Raw genomic sequence first — 19,915 nt, forward strand, 5'->3', positions numbered from 1 at the left:
GGATCTAGATCCAAATCTCTTTCCCAAGCCAAGTCCGATGGTAATGTGGGAAACATCTACAACACATACCCCTCTTTACATGTTCTGTGTAAAGCATAGAATGTATGGTGGAAATACAATGGCTCTGATGCCACATGTCCCAGCAAAAATTACCTTAATTACCTTTTTATTCTGTAAGCCAAATAAAACATGAAAGGCTTTTAAAATGTCCACTCATTTGTGAATCGTTGCATTAATCAAGTGTGCAACATTACATGAAAATATGGTTTAGATGAGAAGCGCCTGTATAGTTTGAATTGCTATACTTATTTTGTTTGTCTATATACTATGGTATTTATAGTACGCTAATAGCTGCACAAAAACTTGAAGCAGGAATGTGGCTTTGGCCACACCACATCCAAGGCAAGTGTAAGGATAGTGTAAACATAAAAGTTGCAAATCGGATGTTGAAGAGAGATAAATCTTTATACACATATTTTAGTCATGTAAAAGAAAAACAGCCTAAGAGAGGACACGACGGAGAGAGAGACTCCAGAGACCAAAGAGATCAAATTAGCACTTTAAATAACTTTTACTGAGTATAACTGAAAACATATTTTTAAAAGGGTAATAAGACAAATATATACAACTATTGTGCATTGGCAATATTTCCTTATGCATTTCATGATGATAAATCTTATTGAATTGAATGGCGAAGGTGCATAAAGATGGCAGAATTCAGATATGACGTTTTAGCACGATCCACAGATTATTTTTTAAACTACGGCGCACGACATGGTTCAATGTGCCAATAAATCAGCACAATCTACTTTTTTGTTTTTTTAAATTGCCGGCGCCCTGAAGCTAAAATTGGGATCATGTACACTCTACTGACGAACATTAAAAAAAGAGTAATGGAGCGCAATGTACAATACGGCAAACTTAGCAAAGCAAGGATTTGTGGCAAGTACATGGGGGTCGCCATCTTTATGCACCTCTGCTATTGAAAAAGAGAACAGAGAGAGAGACTAGAAGATGTGGCTGGCAGGATCGGAGAGAGCTCTGTTTCAACTACATTTTATGACAGTCTTATTAGGCTACAACACAATTGGCTGCTACATCATCATATCACTCTGTCCGGTGTGTCAATGATGTCATGTAAAAACACACATTGCTGTGGATAAAAGCCTCTGCTAAATGTCCATAGTGTTGTGCTGACCACAGAATTAAACAGACCACTAGAACGGACATTGGCATCCCGGTGACACAACTACAGGACGGCCATCTTGGTCAGAGAAACTTTCATTCTAGAAACTGGTCAAATTCATGTCTATGAAATGTTTGTGACTGTGTTTTGAGACGGACCTGTTCTGGGCTCTGCTGGCCGGTCTTCTGCAGGGCCATGATGGCGGTGCGGAGCGGATAGCCCCTTTCAGTGATGGCTTGCAGCAGCTCTCTCTCCTCGGGGCTCAGCGCGGACAGCAGCTCCACCGAGGAGTCCAGCACTGACGCGACGTGGGAACCCAGGGGTCGTGAGGTCACCGAGGGAAGGGCCGGCAGGCAGAAGTACGGACTCAGGGACTGCACACACAGGGGGGAAGAGCAGAGGAGAGAGTGTGAGAGAGAGTGAGGGGGAGGGGAGGTGGGGAGTGAAAGAAAGAAAACCAACCCCATAAAGGGAGAGGGTTAGCCTGAAACTCCAGCCTGACTGATGCCTCTCTATTTGCCTGTAGATTGACAACCTGACTGACAGCCTGTGTGTGGAACTGGAAACATTCACGCAACATGAGTGCAACATTTATAGTGCATGACAGCACCGAAACGTACACGGCTGGCTAACCTTGAAACACTGGTTTGCTGAGAAATACATTTCCCTGAGTAATTCCACTCGCTAATCCTGATGAACTAATAATAACTTGAGACGATTCCAAGGACAGACTTTACGCTAGCTATATTTAGAGAACACATCCCTCAAAACATTTGAGAAATGTGAATAAGGAAAAAAACTTAATATACTCAGGAGGATCTGTTTTCTCTTTCAACTAACATCCTATATACAATTTTCTTTACAAAAATATGAATTTCATTTGTTTTTTGTAAAAATGTATTGTACAAATATATCTAAAAGTTTCAAGTTCATCTGAAATACAATCTAGCATATTTCCATTCAACATATCTACTGTATCTGGAGTCCAAGTTGAGCAAATCCCACATGAGCTTGTTGAGCTGTGGTTGGCATTAGAATACGTCTGATACTTAGTGTGGGGGTTTAAATACCTCCCTCATCTTTTTCCAGGCCCATGTTGCTCCGAGGCAGAGCCAGTTATAGAACCGTCACACTGCCCCACTGAGGACATCTGGTTTGGTGCTTTACTTTTTAAACACAGCACATGGGAACTAGGAAGTGGGGCCTTGAACTACACAGCCTAGAGAAAACGTTTTTTAAGAAGTGGGAAAACATTCCTACTTATTGATAGAGGCATACCCGGGTGTACCTGAACCCATTCCTACTTATTGATAGAGGCATACCCGGGTGTACCTGAACCCATTCCTACTTATTGATAGAGGCATACCCGGGTGTACCTGAACCCATTCCTACTTATTGATAGAGGCATACCCGGGTGTACCTGAACCCATTCCTACTTATTGATAGAGGCATACCCGGGTGTACCTGAACCCATTCCTACTTATTGATAGAGGCATACCCGGGTGTACCTGAACCCATTCCTACTTATTGAATGAGGCATACCCGGGTGTACCTGAACCCATTCCTACTTATTGATAGAGGCATACCCGGGTGTACTTGAACCCATTCCTACTTATTGATAGAGGCATACCCGGGTGTACCTGAGCCCATTCCTACTTATTGATAGAGGCATACCCGGGTGTACCTGAACCCATTCCTACTTATTGATAGAGGCATACCCGGGTGTACCTGAACCCATTCCTACTTATTGATAGAGGCATACCCAGGTGTACCTGAACCCATTCCTACTTATTGATAGAGGCATACCCGGGTGTACCTGAACCCATTCCTACTTATTGATAGAGGCATACCCGGGTGTACCTGAACCCATTCCTACTTATTGATAGAGGCATACCCGGGTGTACCTGAGCCCATTCCTACTTATTGATAGAGGCATACCCGGGTGTACCTGAACCCATTCCTACTTATTGATAGAGGCATACCCGGGTGTACCTGAACCCATTCCTACTTATTGATAGAGGCATACCCAGGTGTACCTGAACCCATTCCTACTTATTGATAGAGGCATACCCGGGTGTACCTGAACCCATTCCTACTTATTGATAGAGGCATACCCGGGTATACCTGAACCCATTCCTACTTATTGATAGAGGCATACCCGGGTGTACCTGAACCCATTCCTACTTATTGATAGAGGCATACCCGGGTGTACCTGAACCCATTCCTACTTATTGATAGAGGCATACCAGGGTGTACCTGAACCCATTCCTACTTATTGATAGAGGCATACCCGGGTGTACCTGAACCCATTCCTACTTATTGATATAGGCATACCCGGGTGTACCTGAACCCATTCCTACTTATTGATAGAGGCATACCCGGGTGTACCTGAACCCATTCCTACTTATTGATAGAGGCATACCCGGGTGTACCTGAACCCATTCCTACTTATTGATAGAGGCATACCCGGGTGTACCTGAACCCATTCCTACTTATTGATAGAGGCATACCCGGGTGTACCTGAACCCATTCCTACTTATTGATAGAGGCATACCCGGGTGTACCTGAACCCATTCCTACTTATTGATAGAGGCATACCCGGGTGTACGTGAACCCATTCCTACTAATATAAAATAAGGGGATTGATGAATAGAATAGTATACTATGCTAGATAATACTGAGCTTCTCAGTTGGACAATAACTAGGCAACAATAATGTAAAACTGACACTTTTATCCAAAAAGATGTGCCAATATTCGTGTGTCGATATTCATGATGGTGTACAGCTACAGAAGTTAACTAACGTTGGTGACAGTGGCTAGGTAAACCAATTCAAAGTATGGATTGTAGACCGCTTTCAGGGCAAGGAAACTTAATTTTGTCATTTCGGAGAACTATCCCTTTAACTATCTAACAATACTAATTGATCTATGCAAAGTCACTACCTCTACCTACATGTACATATGACCTCAATTACCTCGACTAACCGGTGCCCCCGCACATTGACTCTGTACTGGTACCCCCTGTATATAGCCTTGCTACTGTTATTTTACTGCTGCTCTTTAATTCTTTTTTACTTTTTAAATTTTTTACTTCACACTTTTTTCTTAAAACTGCATTGTTGGTTAAGGGCTTGTAAGTAAGCATTTCACTGTAAGGTTTACACCTGTTGTATTCGGCGCATGTGACAAATACAATTTGATTTGATTTGGAGCCTTCCATTTCTCTACTATATTTCTCCTAATAGGAGGTCATGTCCGTACCGGATGTGTTGGCTTGTGGTGTCTGATGGAGGGGACATTCTCTGTGTTGGCCCTGGTCAATGGGTGTCTGGGTAGGGATGAGGGGGACGGTGGCTTGGGTCCTCCTGGGGGGCAGGGGGTCCCCTGGATACACTCTCTGGAGGTCTCCAGAACAGACAGCGAGTACTGGCGGAGGTTCTTCCTCCGCTGGTAGGTCACTAGACCACTCTGAGAGACAGGTAGGTTCAGGACGTTAGAGGTGCAGGTCTGCCGTGGGTTCCTCATCCCAGGAACACGCTGATCCGACCTGTACCCTGAACCAGACTCCGAGGAACCCTCTCCCGACGAAGAGCACTCCTCTTCCTCCTCGGAGTCGGAGATGACGAACTTGACCCGGGTGCGCATGTCAACCGGGTTCAGGCTGTGGGAGCGCTGGCGGGGGTTGGGCTCCCAGAAGTCAGAGCTGTGTCGGCTGGCCAGGCGGCTCTCCTGGGGGCTGCTGAAGAGGTGCCAGTAGGGTGGGCTGGAAGGGAGCACCTCGGATGGGGATCTGGGGCCGGGGGGTTGGGGCTGGCTGGGGTAACCTCCCTGGAGGCCCTGAAGCACCCAGTTCTCCAAGCTGAACATGTACTGTTGACAGAGGTGAAGATGGGTTGGTAAATGGTTATTGGTTGATGGGTGGGTGGGTGGATGAATGGAGTGTACTTTAAGAGAACCATTTAATCACGTTATGTCACTAACATATTTTCGAATACCAACCAATCAAATGGCGAACCAATCAAACAATGAATCAGGTAATCAGTCATTCTAGCAGATGCTTCCTTCTTCCCTCAAATCGCTTCACAATGTTAAAGTGTCACAACTCATCCACTCACCCACCGCCAATGTCTAACACCCACTCGGCTATCCCTTAGCGATTTGGTCTTTCACTTGGCTCACACTTATCCAATATCATGTGATTAAGAGAAGGAAGCGAGGAAGGAAGGATCCAATAAGGCCAAGGACGCAACACAGCAACTGTTTCACTATCAATTTTCCACCTTCATTTTGTCTACATTTATGGCTTTGTTTGCCTTCCCATCAATTTCCCAGACTGTAGGAAATACCCTTGCATGTGATGCCCAAAAACCACCAAACCACACATCAGATTGAAGCTGTTCTCTCTGTTAACAAGATGAATGAATTGATCCCAATAGAGGTGTGTGTGTGTGTGTGCTTGTGCGTGTGTTTTCAGAATTATACAAAGGTGCCTTCTTCAGCCCAGACTAGATGTTCTTTCCAAATAGCACTCCTGTTCCCTTTATATTCCCTGCACTACATATGAAATAGGGTCCCATTTGAGACACAACCTAGGTTCTGTTGGCTTTAGATGGATGAGGCTGTCAAACTCAACTCTCTCCAGATCAGAGGAGGTGAAAATAAAATCTCGACATCAGGCTCCTGTAATAATCACACTGGGTTTATCAGATTCTAAACCGCTGACTATGGCTTCAGAGTAATATTAACAATGAGGAGATGATGTATGAGTTGCAGGTGGCTGTCTGTTCCCTATATAGTGTAATACTCTTCACCAGGGCCAATAGGGCTCCCATCAAAAGTAGTGCACTATACAGGGAACAGGGTGCCATTTGGGATGCATAGTCTGTCTCCCACAAGCTGTGAGAATAAAGAGACTTGCAGTATTGGGGCTTCGAGAGAAGTCGGAGAGATGTTAAGGTCTACAATGCCTTCTAATGTACGTACAATATGCATTGCAAAGGCAGAAGTTAATATATATATATATTTTTAGGAAAATACCTATGAAATGAATTCAAATCCAACCAAATACTTACACAAATTAGCCTGTTCCCAGATCTGTTTGTGCTGACTTGCCAATGACCATAGAAGTAGGTGAGTATAGCACAAACAGAACTGGGACCAGGAAACCACCATTTTTGTTGATGTTTTATTAATTATATAAAGGCCATGCCGTAAAGGTATTGATTAAAAAAATCCCAGCAGAGTTTCTCTGGCCCCAGTATTTAGTTATGTTATAGCTTCAAACTGCAAAGCTATGTAGGGAGAACATCGTACACACTCTGTGTGTTGAGGCCACTGTGAATTTGGAAACAAACCTTACTCGAACCCTAACACGATTAAGGAGAAAGAAATCTTGGCCGAGGTTTTGACAACTAAACCGAAGCGAGATATTTTCCCTTCTCCGTTAAATACACAAACATTTGACTGTATGGACAATGTTGGTGGTCACTGTGGGATTTAGGTTTGGCGGTGTAGTAGTGGACGGGGTCTAAGGCCACCCAGTATCATAATAGTCCTAATTACACTAAGACAAGAGTAGGAGACGTCAGCCATTCTCCCATGACTTCTACTTCTACTTCTTCTACTCAGTAAAAGTCGATGACAACATTGGAAAACAGCGTGATTAAAACACCCGTTGTATATCTGTGTTGTATTTTGAGTGTTATGTTCTATCTGTGTTGTATTTTGAGTGTTAGGTTCTGTCTGTGTTGTATTTTGAGTGTTATGTTCTATCTGTGTTGTATTTTGAGTGTTATGTTCTGTCTGTGTTGTATTTTGAGTGTTAGGTTCTGTCTGTGTTGTATTTTGAGTGTTATGTTCTATCTGTGTTGTATTTTGAGTGTTATGTTCTGTCTGTGTTGTATTTTGAGTGTTAGGTTCTGTCTGTGTTGTATTTTGAGTGTTAGGTTCTGTCTGTGTTTGTAACGGCTGTCAATGTCGTTCTCCTCCTCGGACGAGGAGGAGCATGGATCGGACCAAGATGCGGAGGGATAAGTGTTCATTATTTAATGACAAAACAACAAAGCACTTCAACATACAAAACAACAAACGTGACAAACCCGAAACAGTCCTGTGTGGCCCAAACGCTGACACAGGAACAAACACCCACAAAACACAAGTGAAACCCAGGCTGCCTTAGTATGATTCTCAATCAGGGACAACGATAGACACCTGTCTCTGATTGAGAATCATACCAGGCCGAACACAAAATCCCAACATAGAAATAGAAAACATAGACTGCCCACCCAAAACTCACGCCCTGACCAATAAACACATACAAAACAAGAGAAAACAGGTCAGGAACGTGACATAACCCCCCCCTTAAGGTGCGAACTCCGGGCGCACCAGCACAAAGTCTAGGGGAGGGTCTGGGTGGGCATCTGACCACGGTGGTGGCTCAGGCTCTGGGCGAGGTCCCCACCCCACCATAGTCACTCCCCGCTTCCGTATCCCCCTCCCAATGACCACCCTCCAACTAAACCCACCTAAATGAAGGGGCAGCATCGGGATAAGGGGCAGCACCGGGATAAGGGGCAGCAGCTCCGGGCTGAGGGACTCTGGCAGGTCCTGGCTGAGGGACTCTGGCAGGTCCTGGCTGAGGGACTCTGGCAGGTCCTGGCTGAGGGACTCTGGCAGGTCCTGGCTGAGGGACTCTGGCAGGTCCTGGCTGAGGGACTCTGGCAGGTCCTGGCTGAGGGACTCTGGCAGGTCCTGGCTGAGGGACTCTGGCAGGTCCTGGCTGGACGGACTCTGGCAGGTCCTGGCTGGACGGACTCTGGCAGGTCCTGGCTGGACGGCTCTGGCAGGTCCTGGCTGGACGGCTCTGGCTGGTCCTGGCTGGACGGCTCTGGCTGGTCCTGGCTGGACGGCTCTGGCTGGTCCTGGCTGGACGGCTCTGGCTGGTCCTGGCTGGACGGCTCTGGCAGGTCCTGGCTGGACGGCTCTGGCAGGTCCTGGCTGGACGGCTCTGGCAGGTCCTGGCTGGACGGCTCTGGCTGGTCCTGGCTGGACGGCTCTGGCTGGTCCTGGCTGGACGGCTCTGGCTGGTCCTGGCTGGACGGCTCTGGCTGGTCCTGGCTGGACGGCTCTGGCTGGTCCTGGCTGGACGGCTCTGGCTGGTCCTGGCTGGACGGCTCTGGCTGGTCCTGGCTGGACGGCTCTGGCTGGTCCTGGCTGGACGGCTCTGGCTGGTCCTGGCTGGACGGCTCTGGCTGGTCCTGGCTGGACGGCTCTGAAGGCTCGGGACAGACGGGCAGCGCTGGGCAGGCAGACAGTTCAGACAGCGCTGGGAAGGCAGACAGTTCGGGCAGCGCTGAGCAGGCAAGCAGCGCAGGCGGCGTTGGGCAGACGGCCGACTCTGACCTGCTGAGGCGCACAGTAGGCCTGGTGCGTGGTGCCGGAACTGGAGGCACTGGGCTGGAGACACGCACCACAGGGAGAGTGCGTGGAGGAGGAACAGGGCTCTGGAAACGCACTGGAAGCCTGGTGCGTGGTGTCGGCACTGATGGTACTGGGCTGGGGTGGGAAGGTGGCGCCGGATCTACCGGACCGTGAAGGAGGACACGCGCTCTTGAGCACCGAGCCTCCCCAACCTTACCAGGTTGAATGGTCCCCGTAGCCCTGCCAGTGCGGCGAGGTGGAATAGCCCGCACTGGGCTATGCAGGCGAACCGGGGACACCACCTGTAAGGCTGGTGCCATGTACGCCGGCCCGAGGAGACGTACTGGAGGCCAGATACGTTGGGCCGGCTTCATGACATCCGGCTCGATGCCCAACCTAGCCCTCCCAGTGCGGCAAGGTGGAATAGCCCGCACTGGGCTAAGCACGCGTACTGGGGACACCGTGCGCTTTACCGCATAACACGGTGTCTGACCAGTACGACGCCCTCTCACTCCACGGTAAGCCCGGGGAGTTGGCTCAGGTAACCAACCCGGCTTCGCCACACTCCCCTTTAGCCCCCCCCCAAGAAATTTTTGGGTGAGCCTCTCGGGCTTCCAGCCGCTCTGCCTTGCTTTAGCCTCATACAACCTCCTCTCCGCTTTCGCTGCCTCCAGCTCCGCTTTGGGGCGGCGACACTCCACTGGCTCTGCCCAGGGTCCTTTACCGTCTAGGATCTCCTCCCATGTCCATTCCTCTTCTCTCCATTGCTTTTGTTCTTGCCGTCCTTCTCCAATCCGCTTGGTCCTGGTTTGGTGGGTGTTTCTGTAACGGCTGTCAATGTCGTTCTCCTCCTCGGACGAGGAGGAGCATGGATCGGACCAAGATGCGGAGGGATAAGTGTTCATTATTTAATGACAAAACAACAAAGCACTTCAACATACAAAACAACAAACGTGACAAACCCGAAACAGTCCTGTGTGGCCCAAACGCTGACACAGGAACAAACACCCACAAAACACAAGTGAAACCCAGGCTGCCTTAGTATGATTCTCAATCAGGGACAACGATAGACACCTGTCTCTGATTGAGAATCATACCAGGCCGAACACAAAATCCCAACATAGAAATAGAAAACATAGACTGCCCACCCAAAACTCACGCCCTGACCAATAAACACATACAAAACAAGAGAAAACAGGTCAGGAACGTGACAGTGTTGTATTTTGAGTGTTATGTTCTATCTGTGTTGATGTTCCAACCATGTGTAGAATGGCATTAAAACTTTCTAGTGTCATCAACAAATAAATAAATGATAGCCACAAAGCCTATCTCCAAGTAGAGATTTTTTTTTATACATCTCTCCTCATCCTGTCATAATCACTGAACTGACAGAACTGGCTGGCAGGGAGATATTTTAAGTAGGTGTTAAGGATAGAGTGTTAAAGTGAAACACAGAGGGTGTGGGTTGTTCATTTCATACTAAACTGCTCCTTGCAATGATCAGTGATAATGTGGAGTGATACAAGTGAATGATACTGATGTGTATTCTACCCTCAATCTCTTACACACACCAACCTCTGTCTCCTGCAGTATGGTGAGATAGTCTGGGACAGTGATGTCTGGGGCAGTGATCAGCTCCACCTCTTCCCTGGGCCCCTCCAGAGATCCCAGAAGGGTCTTAAAAGGAACCTCATCCAGACAGGACATCCTCCTGCTTCTCTTCTGGTCACTGGGGGAGAAGAAGAGATGAGGAGTAGGGAGAGGAGGAGGGAGAAAGGAGGAAGAGGAGGAGAAGTAAGAGCAGGAGAGTGGAGGATTGGAGGAAGAGGAGGAGGGAGAGAGATATCAGTTTTCAACAGTCTACTATTGTCAATCATTGTAACCTGGACTCCAGCTGTTCCAGTAACTAGCATACGGTGGTGAGGTCTGGTACTGAGAGACAAGTGGTAAGGTGACAAGTGAGCTATATTGCCTCTCCTGAAATAAATTACCTGGTATCTCTGTCACATTTAGACAGGATTGGATAGGAGACCAAAACAGATTCTCCTCTTGGTTCCCAGAAATCCCAGACTCTTACACTTTTTCCTTTCTATATCGGTAGATTCTGTTACACAATCTAGGAGAGGGAAGTCTGGGGGTAGAGGATTAAGGATTATAACGTACCACGTCTGACTCTTTCAGTCGTCAACACCTGATGCTCCTCTCCTATTGGCCGAAGGGGACGGAAAACACACGCACGCAAGGCAGAAAGCCAGCATGCACGCATGCATGCACACACACTGCCGTACGAAAGAAAGAATGCAAACACACACTCCAGTAAACCCTCCTTACGCAGACAGGTGTTGTGAGGCTAAAGCATCATCACAACTAAGCCCCTTCGCCACTACAGCTGATCATCAACCCCAGTATGGCTGCAACTGTAGAATTAGGAAAAGAATACCCTTTTCTTTATATAGTGCACTACTTATCTCTGGTCAAAAGTTGAGCACTATATAGGGCATATATAAAAGAGTGTGATTTGAGGCGTGGCCAAACAGCTGAAAACAGTCATTGTTGCAAATAATGCATTTTTATGTGGCGCAGAATTCTGGGCCCGTATTCATAAAACGTCTCAGGATAGAGTACTGATCAAAGATCAGTTTTGCCTTTAAGATCATAATGAATAAGATTAGGCCTATGTGAACAGGCAGGACCTGATCCTAAATTGCTTATGAATATTGGCCCGGATGTGAGAAGCCTTGATTGATCCAACATTCCTAATGGTACACCAATATGGCCACCAATGTACCCACCACGAGATGTTCATTTGAATAGGAATGTCTGCTCCACAGAACCATAATGAGTAGAATGAATGTCCTCATTCAAGTCAATGATGTCACAATGGGTGGACTGGCAGCCATTTTAAAAGTGTATCCATGAGGATGCAGTCAAACTCTGGTTTGAGGGGCTGTACCCATTATAGCACTACTTGTTTTGATTCTATGGCTGCCCTTCTAGCTTCAGATGGCGCTGGACTAATGACCAGGCTGGAGACCTAAACAGACAGATGCCGGTTAAGCTTATTAACTTGTTTTTAAAACGCACGAAGAGCGAGACAATGGAAAGTTCAATGACAGTAGACCTACATTGTACAATAAAGTCGTCTGTTTCCATAGTTAAACTGCGTCACTGGAAATGTTTAGTTTTTCAAAATATGTTTTTTTTAAGTAGGACTATCTATCCTTTTTTAAATGAATAACCTATTCAGCAAATATTGTTGTATGATTCCAGAGTGGGGAAACACCTTCCATATTGTTTAACACTTGTAGGCCTATTATGGCCATCATGCAAAGGTGAGGGAAAAATATGAGAAACACATGAGTAGAACCACTAAACCCATAACGCTATGACAGGTATTATGTCCCCAGAAGACAATAGTGCCATACACAGGACATTGACTGATGCACAAGGGTTCAATAAGTCACAGTTGCCCAAAAGAAGCAAGTTGAAAACTAGTGGTTACTTCTACTATATACTATCCTAACAATGAAGGGTAATATGAAGTAGGCTAGTAAAAAAAATTAAAAAGACTAATATCACCGAACAGCACCCCTGCCACATGGTAACTATTCCTATCTCCAGAGGAACTATCATCTCCAGAGGAACTATCATCTCCAGAGGAACTCTCATCTCCAGAGGAACTATCATCTCCAGAGGAACTATCATCTCCAGAGGAACTATCATCTCCAGAGGAACTATCATCACCTGAGGAACTATCATCTCCAGAGGAACTATCATCACCAGAGGAACTATCATCTCCAGAGGAACTATCGTCACCAGAGGAACTATGGTCACCAGAGGAACTATCATCTCCAGAGGAACTATCATCTCCAGAGGAACTATCATCTCCAGAGGAACTATCATCTCCAGAGGAACTAGGAACTATCATCTCCAGAGGAACTATCATCTCCAGAGGAACTATCATCTCCAGAGGAACTATCATCACCAGAGGAACTATCATCACCAGAGGAACTATCATCTCCAGAGGAACTATCGTCACCAGAGGAACTATGGTCACCAGAGGAACTATCGTCTCCAGAGGAACTATCGTCACCAGAGGACCTATCATCACCAGAGGAACTATCATCACCAGATGAACTATCATCACCAGAGGAACTATCATCTCCAGAGGAACTATCATCACCTGAGGAACCATCATCACCAGAGGAACTATCATCACCAGAGGAACTAGCATCACCAGAGGAACTATCGTCACGAGGAACTATCGTCACCAGAGGAACTATCATCACCTCTAGAAAAGCATTTGCTACTCAAACGATAGCACAAGCATTTCAAAACATCCTTATGTGAAAAAACCAGTTGGCGTGACATGAGGCCTTATCCTCATATTGTGTTACTGACTGTACGTTTGTTTATTCCATGTGTAACTCTGTTGTTTTTGTCGCACTGCTTTGCTTTATCTTGGCCAGGTCACAGTTGTAAATGAGAACTTGTTCTCAACTGGCCTACCTGGTTAAATAAAGGTGAAATAAAATAAAACAAATAAAAAATCATCAAGTAAATACTCAGACTCAACCAAATCCATATCATCACAAAACATTTGCTACTCAAATAATCTGCCAATTTTTTTATGTACCTGTACTTGTTTCTGTGAGCAGTCCCTCTCTTCTCTGTAGTGCGTTCTTCCTCTCTCAGGCGTGGGTTACTGATGTTGTGTGTGTTGTTGCTGCCTCTCCCAACCTGTTGGTAATTAAGAGCAGTGGGCGTGAGGTCTGAGGATACAGGAGGATTAGCCCTCCTGAACCACTATGCTACTGACATAACTCACTGACTTCAGCTGCTTACCTGCTGCTGCCCAGGCACATGTCGACTGGAAAGACCCAAGGAAAACCGCTCCCATCACACCATCACCACATCCCAAATGGCACCCTATTCTGGTATTCCCTATATAGTGCATTATATAGGGAATAGGTATGGGCCCTGGTCAACAGTAGTGCACTACATTGGGAATAGGCTGCCATTTGGGACCACCCCCAGGGTCTGTTAAGGGGGGTGAAGCATTGCAGAGCGTTCAGATATACATATATTTTGTAGAACAGATATAACCCCCAAGCCATAACACATCTACCTAAAATACCTCTGCACATTGATCTGGTACTCCCTGCATTCACCTCCATTCTTGTGTATTATATTTATCATGTTACTTTTACATGTTTTATTCTGCATCTTTGGGATGCAGTAAAGTCTAGACCAGTTGTATTTGGTGCATGTGTCAAATAACATTGTATTCGACTATATCTGTCATGTAGAACAGGGAGTTAAGTCAGCTCTATATGGAACATATGTCTCTCTGTATAGAAGAGCGAGGAGCAGGTGTTTCCCTGTGAGCTTGTAACACGTGACTCCAAGAAGATGTCTGATGTTACAAACTATGAGGAGACAGTGTCAAATGTTTGTACGAGACATTCAACTGGGTATTCAATTGGTTTGATTAATGAGAAGGCCAACAAGGAGAAGAGTAATCCTTCCATTCCTTGGCAGGCCAGGGTGTTAAGAGATTCCCGGTACACCCATGCTGTGTAAAGGTGGTAAACAGAAGGTAGACAGAGGGAAACAGAGATCTCCAAGAGCCAGACAGTGTGACGTCACTAAGAACCCTCCTCTGTAAGACACGTTTAGCTCAACTGTAGCAGTGACACCAACTGACCATGGTCAATAATCTGGTACGCCAGGCAGGCAGGAATAAAACATATTTATTGACTTCAGAAAATACAGAATTCCTGATAAATAGGGTTTCAATTCAGTCAAATATCAGTTGGAGAGAGTAACTACCAAATAGCTGTTTGTAAAATTAAGAACTGATTTAGAAATCCTTAAAGAAAACCATAAAAATATACAGAAAAAAGGATTGGCCGGAATTTTTTTAAGAACAATGTTATTTTTTTTTGTCAGGGTAGAAATACCCTAACGAAAGCCAATATGTCACTTGTGGACATTTTGTGAATGGCAATCAGAAATGATCAAACAAAAGTCAATTTCACTCTTCTGTTTCACTTCTCCAGCAGGTCTTGTTGCAGTAACTTGCTGAATACACTGCTAGCGAATGACCAGTCCTTTCCAGAGCCAATATGGGTGTCAGTCAGGGTCCGAGGCAGTCCCCTCGGTCCAGGGCTGTGGCCCAAATCTCATCTGTGGGGCATTGTGGTAAGACCCAGTCCTGGGGGACCGTGGTGCCGTCTGGGTGGTCCACTGAGACCAGACAGAGGTCCCACTCTCTCCTAGAGGAGAAAGACAGCAGGTGAGCCAAAACATAGGATACTGAAGCAATTTAAAAGTGCATGCATCCTTCATTCCTTGATTTAATGACTGGTTAAATATCAATAGTTAGATATGCTTTAACAGTAAAAGCATTGGTGGAGCCCTTTCATACACTTGATATATACATATAATGAAGGAAGGAAACAAGGAAGGAAGAAAAGGAAGGAAGGGTGTAGTCTTAAAGTATTTTAACAGGGCCTTAGTGGAGGTAAATCTCTAAGTCTAGTAAAATGCTTGTGACACAAACCGTATCTGTATTAAGGCTGGTAGTGAGCGCTCTGCCTGTGTGTAGTACTGTCTGAAGGGCTGTAGGGGGTGGTCAGGAGGCATCTCATCTGGAGGAGGGGATGAGGGGAGAACAGTCACATTAAGAGAAATGGTTATTCAGATATTATAAAATCAGAATCTCTAAATAATGTGTCTTTTTTTTATTTACCAGTGGTTCAGAAACTGTGTGCTACTAGATGACCAACCTAATACCTTTTGAATTGCTGTGTTCCAATTAACTAAATAATGTGTATATTTCCATGACCCGAAATAAACAGGCTTCAACCTGAAAGTGGGCCCCGACTCTCCTTTTGGGAAAAACCACCAGCCTTTATAGGGTTTCTAATTACCTCCAAAGAGCATGCTATCCATCTCTCGTTTCCTCAGCAGTAGCCTCTCCCTCTCCTTCTTCTGTCGTTTCTCCAGGTCCCTCCTGCGCTCCTCCTCCTGCTCGCTCTCCAGCATCACCCGCAGGGCGTTCTCCTCTGCCCCATACACCCCTGTCCTCTTCCTGATCAGTGCACGCAGGCGCTCCACCAGCCCATCAAATGCTTGGTCGGCTTCTTTCTCCGGGAAGATCCCTGGTAGGGGACACAAACAGAGAAAAGTTTATGTTCAGTTGTCAGAAAACGTTTTAAAATGGAGTGAAACAGAGAGGTACTGCATGAATTTGTTCAATGAGAACAGAGATTTTTGACTATTGTTGTTGTGAAGTTGAACAGCAGTTGGCTAAACAAAATATCTGAAGAGAAACTGGTGCACCATTATGGTGCTTCTCCTTACCTTTCCTGGAGGCTGCCTCCTTCCTGAGTTTGCGTAGCTTCTCCAGTGACCTGAGGATGTCCAGCATCCTCTTGGCATCTGCCTGCTTCTTCCTCACTTCACAGAGCACCGTGTCAGCAGCCAGCTTCAGCTCTTGCTCCTGATGGGGGAGGGGAGCACAAAAAAAGACATAGATAACAGAAGCCGTGTTCATAGTCTGTGTCAAATCAATACAGAAAACACACACACATATATATCTGCAAAAAGCAGTTTCCATCAAAGCATATTCAGATGTGTCCATGATTTGTGTATCAATCAACAGCTGTCCAATGAGCGCGTTAAATCAAAATGAAAGCAGTTAGACTGTCTTGAAATTCACTGTCACCAAACTAAGCACACGTGGCCACCTGCTGCTAACGTGTGTAACGCACATTACTTAGAGCAGGAGTGTGTCTCATCTCCAGTCCCTGGGAGCCCCACAGTTGCACAGTTTATTTCTAGCCCAACACACACACTTCAAATTCTCATCTAAAGATCAAACCCTTCCTTAGTTGAATCAGATGTGCTGGGCTAGAACAAAAAAATGCAACCTTTATGTTTAAAGCAGGAGGGCTCCGGTCTGAAGATGGAAAGGGGGAGCTATCGATCAGAGATGAGACACTGAGTTTGACAGTGCTCCCTTTCATTTCTCTCACCCTCTTCTTCTCCTCTACTTCATGGATACGCTTCATCCTCCACTTGTCGATTACCGCTTCACGCTCAGCCACTCGTTCCTCCTCCTTCTGTTTGTCCTCGTCCTGTTCCACTTGTCGACGTCGTAGCCTGGCCCTTCTCTTACTGATGGAACTCAGTTTCTTTTTAAGACTTTCAACAAACTCAGAGTCACCGAGGACCTTCAGTTTCTCTTGCAGATCTGTTTTCACACTCACTGCCTCAGCGTAAGAATCCGCCCAGACGCTCTCCTTCTCCAAGTTGTGCTTCAGCGTTTCACAAGCCATGGACAGCTTTGAAACGAGCTGTATGGCACCGTACAGGGTGTCTCGTATGTGAGCCACTGAGACCTTTGGGTGTTTTTGCCTTGAATGAGGATGCGCCGGTTTGGAGGTCTTGGCTGTTGTCCTCTCTCGGTTCCTCAAGAAATCTTTCAGCCACTGTTCGTCTTGCATCCTCTGAATGGAGTCTTCGTCTGGCGGCTGTGGAGCCATAGGCCTGCTAAAACCTTGGTCACGCTGCAAAGCTTTTCCCATCGGAATCAAAGACGGGGAGGCTAGGAGAGGTCTGCTACGATGTTCAGTGTAACCACTGTCCGCATGCTTTGGTCTAAAACTTGCATCAGGGTTTCCATACTGACTGTGTTGTGGACCGGGGATAGGGTATGCTGGATTGTGATCAAATGATCTTTGGAAATCGGAAGTTCCCATGTTCGATTGAGCATCACCCACATTGTAGCCCTGAGCCCATGCGTTTGGTGGTCTCCCCTCATGTGTGTTGGGTTCCAGCTTTGGATGACTGTGGAAGGGAACTGGTTGTGAAGACATGGGAGGGAACTGACTAAGTGCCGGGTTGTTGAGGGGCGGCGGCGGTATCGACGGATCAAAACCATATCCAGGGGACGACATATGAGGTGGTCCGTAGCCTTCAAATCTAGGCGGTGGTTGTGGAAAGGGGGGTCTGAAACCATATGGTTGACTGCCATATCCTGACACGGGTGGAGGTGGAGTCCACTCTTGACTTTGAGGGAATCTCTGGTCGCTAACTGGGGCTTGTTGTGGTGGAGGAAGATATTGGGAAGCGTTTTGACCGGGCCAAAACGCTCCAGCAACGTTACTTGAACTCGGCATGTTACTTTGAAACGATGTTTCACATACTGGTGGTGGTTGTATCGGCGGCGGTCCGAGATATGGAGGTCCCCCTCTAAGGTAAAACGTATCGAGACCTCCAGTGTTAGAAACGGGGTGCTGCCGTCCTCCCGACGTAGACTGGAACGTTGGTTTATCCATTTTCAAGAGGCGTGATTAAGTGGAAAATAATAAACTCGGATGTTTTCAAATGTATTTAGCTAGCTAACGACACTGTTGAACGCTGGGGGCGACCATGTTTACAGGGTGACGTCACACACCGGATAAAAGTACACGTATATCCGTTTTATTTTTACGAAGCGAAAGACCGGGGGCATCCCAATTGGCTAAAATTGGTTCCTCTCCTCAAATCAAATTATATTGGTCACATGCGCTGAATACAACGGGTGTAGACTACCGTGAAATAATGTTTTAGGAGTCTATCCCAATAATGCAGAGTAAAAAAAAACGTCCTAGAATACGTTTTCTGTCATTGGCATCAGTCCTTCCGCACAATTGTCTTTGTCTCCTCTACTAATTTGGAGAACAGACTTCTATGATCTAAAGAAACGAGACCGTTTAACCATTGAGCTATATAATGACCATCCCATTCTGTCAGGTCGGTGCAGAGGAAAGAAAAGAGAAAGAAAGGTGACGAGGAAAGGAAGACACTTAAACCTTGAGATGCAGTTTCAAAAAGCAGAAGAGGTCCCATTACTCTTAGCTGCTTCCTTGGCTTGGCTTCCTGGGAGAGAGGGAGACAATTCTACAACCACCTACATTAAAGTGATTCCCAAACCTTCCATAACAAAGCCGTCACCTACAGAGAGATGAACCTGTAGAAAAGTCCCCAAAACAAGCTGGTCCTGGGGCTCTGTTCACAAACACAAACAGACCCCACAGAGCCCAAGGACAGCAACACAATTAGACCCAACGAAATCATGAGAAAACAAAAAAATAATTACTTGACACATTGGAAAGAATTTACAAAAAAACAGAGCAAACTAGAATGCTATTTGGCCCTAAACAGAGATTACACAATGGCAGAATACCTGACAACTGTGACTGACCCAATTTTTTTTATTTTTTTTATTTCACCTTTATTTAACCAGGTAGGCCAGTTGAGAACAAGTTCTCATTTACAACTGCAACCTGGCCAAGATAAAGCAAAGCAGTGCGACAAAAACAAACAACACAGAGTTACACAAACAATAGTACAGTCAATAACACAATAGAAAAAATCTATATACAGTGTGTGCAAATGTAGAAGAGTAGGGAGGTAGGCAATAAATAGGCCATAGAGGCGAAATAATTACAATTTAGCATTAACACTGGAGTGATGGATGTGCAGATGATGATGTGCAAGTAGAGATATTGTGGTGCAAAAGAGCAAGAGGGTAAGCAATAATATGGGGGTGAGGTAGTCGGGTGTGCTATTTACAGATTGGCTGTGTACAGGTACAGTGATCGGTAAGCTGCTCTGACAGCTGATGCTTTAAGTTAGAGAGGGAGATATAAGACTCCAGCTTCAGTGATTTTTGCAATTCGTTCCATACATTGGCAGCAGAGAACTGGAAGGAAAGGCTGCCAAAGGAAGTGTTGGCTTTGGGGATGACCAATGAAATATATCTGCTGGAGCGTGTGCTACGAATGGGTGTTGCTATGGTGACCAGTGAGCTGAGATAAGGCGGAAAGCTTTGAGGAAAATTAAGGAAAGCTTTGACTATGTACAGACTAAGTGAGCATAGCCTTGCTATTGAGCAAAGGCCGCCGTAGGCAGACAGGCAATGTGCACACTGCCCACAAAATGAGGTGGAAACTGAGCTGCAGTTCCTAACCTCCTGCCAAATGTATGTCCATATTAGAGACATATTTCCCTCAGACTACACAGACCCACAAAGAATTCAAAACTCCCATATCTATTGGGTGAAATACCAGTGTGCAATCACAGCAGCAAGACTTGTGACCTTTTGCCACAAGAAAAGGGCAACCAGTGAAGAACAAACACCATTGTAAATACAACCCATATTTATGTGTATTTATTTTCCCTTTTGTACTTTAACTATTTGAATATTGTTACAACACTGTATATAGACATAATATAACATTTGAAATCGCTTTACT

The 19,915-nt window shown here is 45.8% G+C and overlaps 1 protein-coding gene across 1 annotated transcript; it reads right to left on the reverse strand.

Annotated features, from left to right (window-relative positions):
• Positions 1-14,339: 14,339 nt before the first annotated feature.
• pdcd7 (programmed cell death 7) lies at positions 14,340-18,062 on the reverse strand. Its single transcript, XM_038994500.1, has 5 exons — positions 16,649-18,062; positions 15,975-16,113; positions 15,542-15,772; positions 15,172-15,259; positions 14,340-14,884 (listed from the first exon to the last, which is right to left on the reverse strand). The coding sequence occupies exons 1-5, from the start codon at positions 17,951-17,953 to the stop codon at positions 14,746-14,748; spliced, it is 1,902 nt and encodes a 633-aa protein (XP_038850428.1). The 5' UTR covers positions 17,954-18,062; the 3' UTR covers positions 14,340-14,745.
• Positions 18,063-19,915: the final 1,853 nt, after the last annotated feature.

The sequence above is a fragment of the Salvelinus namaycush genome, chromosome 1, assembly GCF_016432855.1.
Source record: "Salvelinus namaycush isolate Seneca chromosome 1, SaNama_1.0, whole genome shotgun sequence".
NCBI classification, from domain to species: Eukaryota; Metazoa; Chordata; class Actinopteri; order Salmoniformes; family Salmonidae; genus Salvelinus; species Salvelinus namaycush.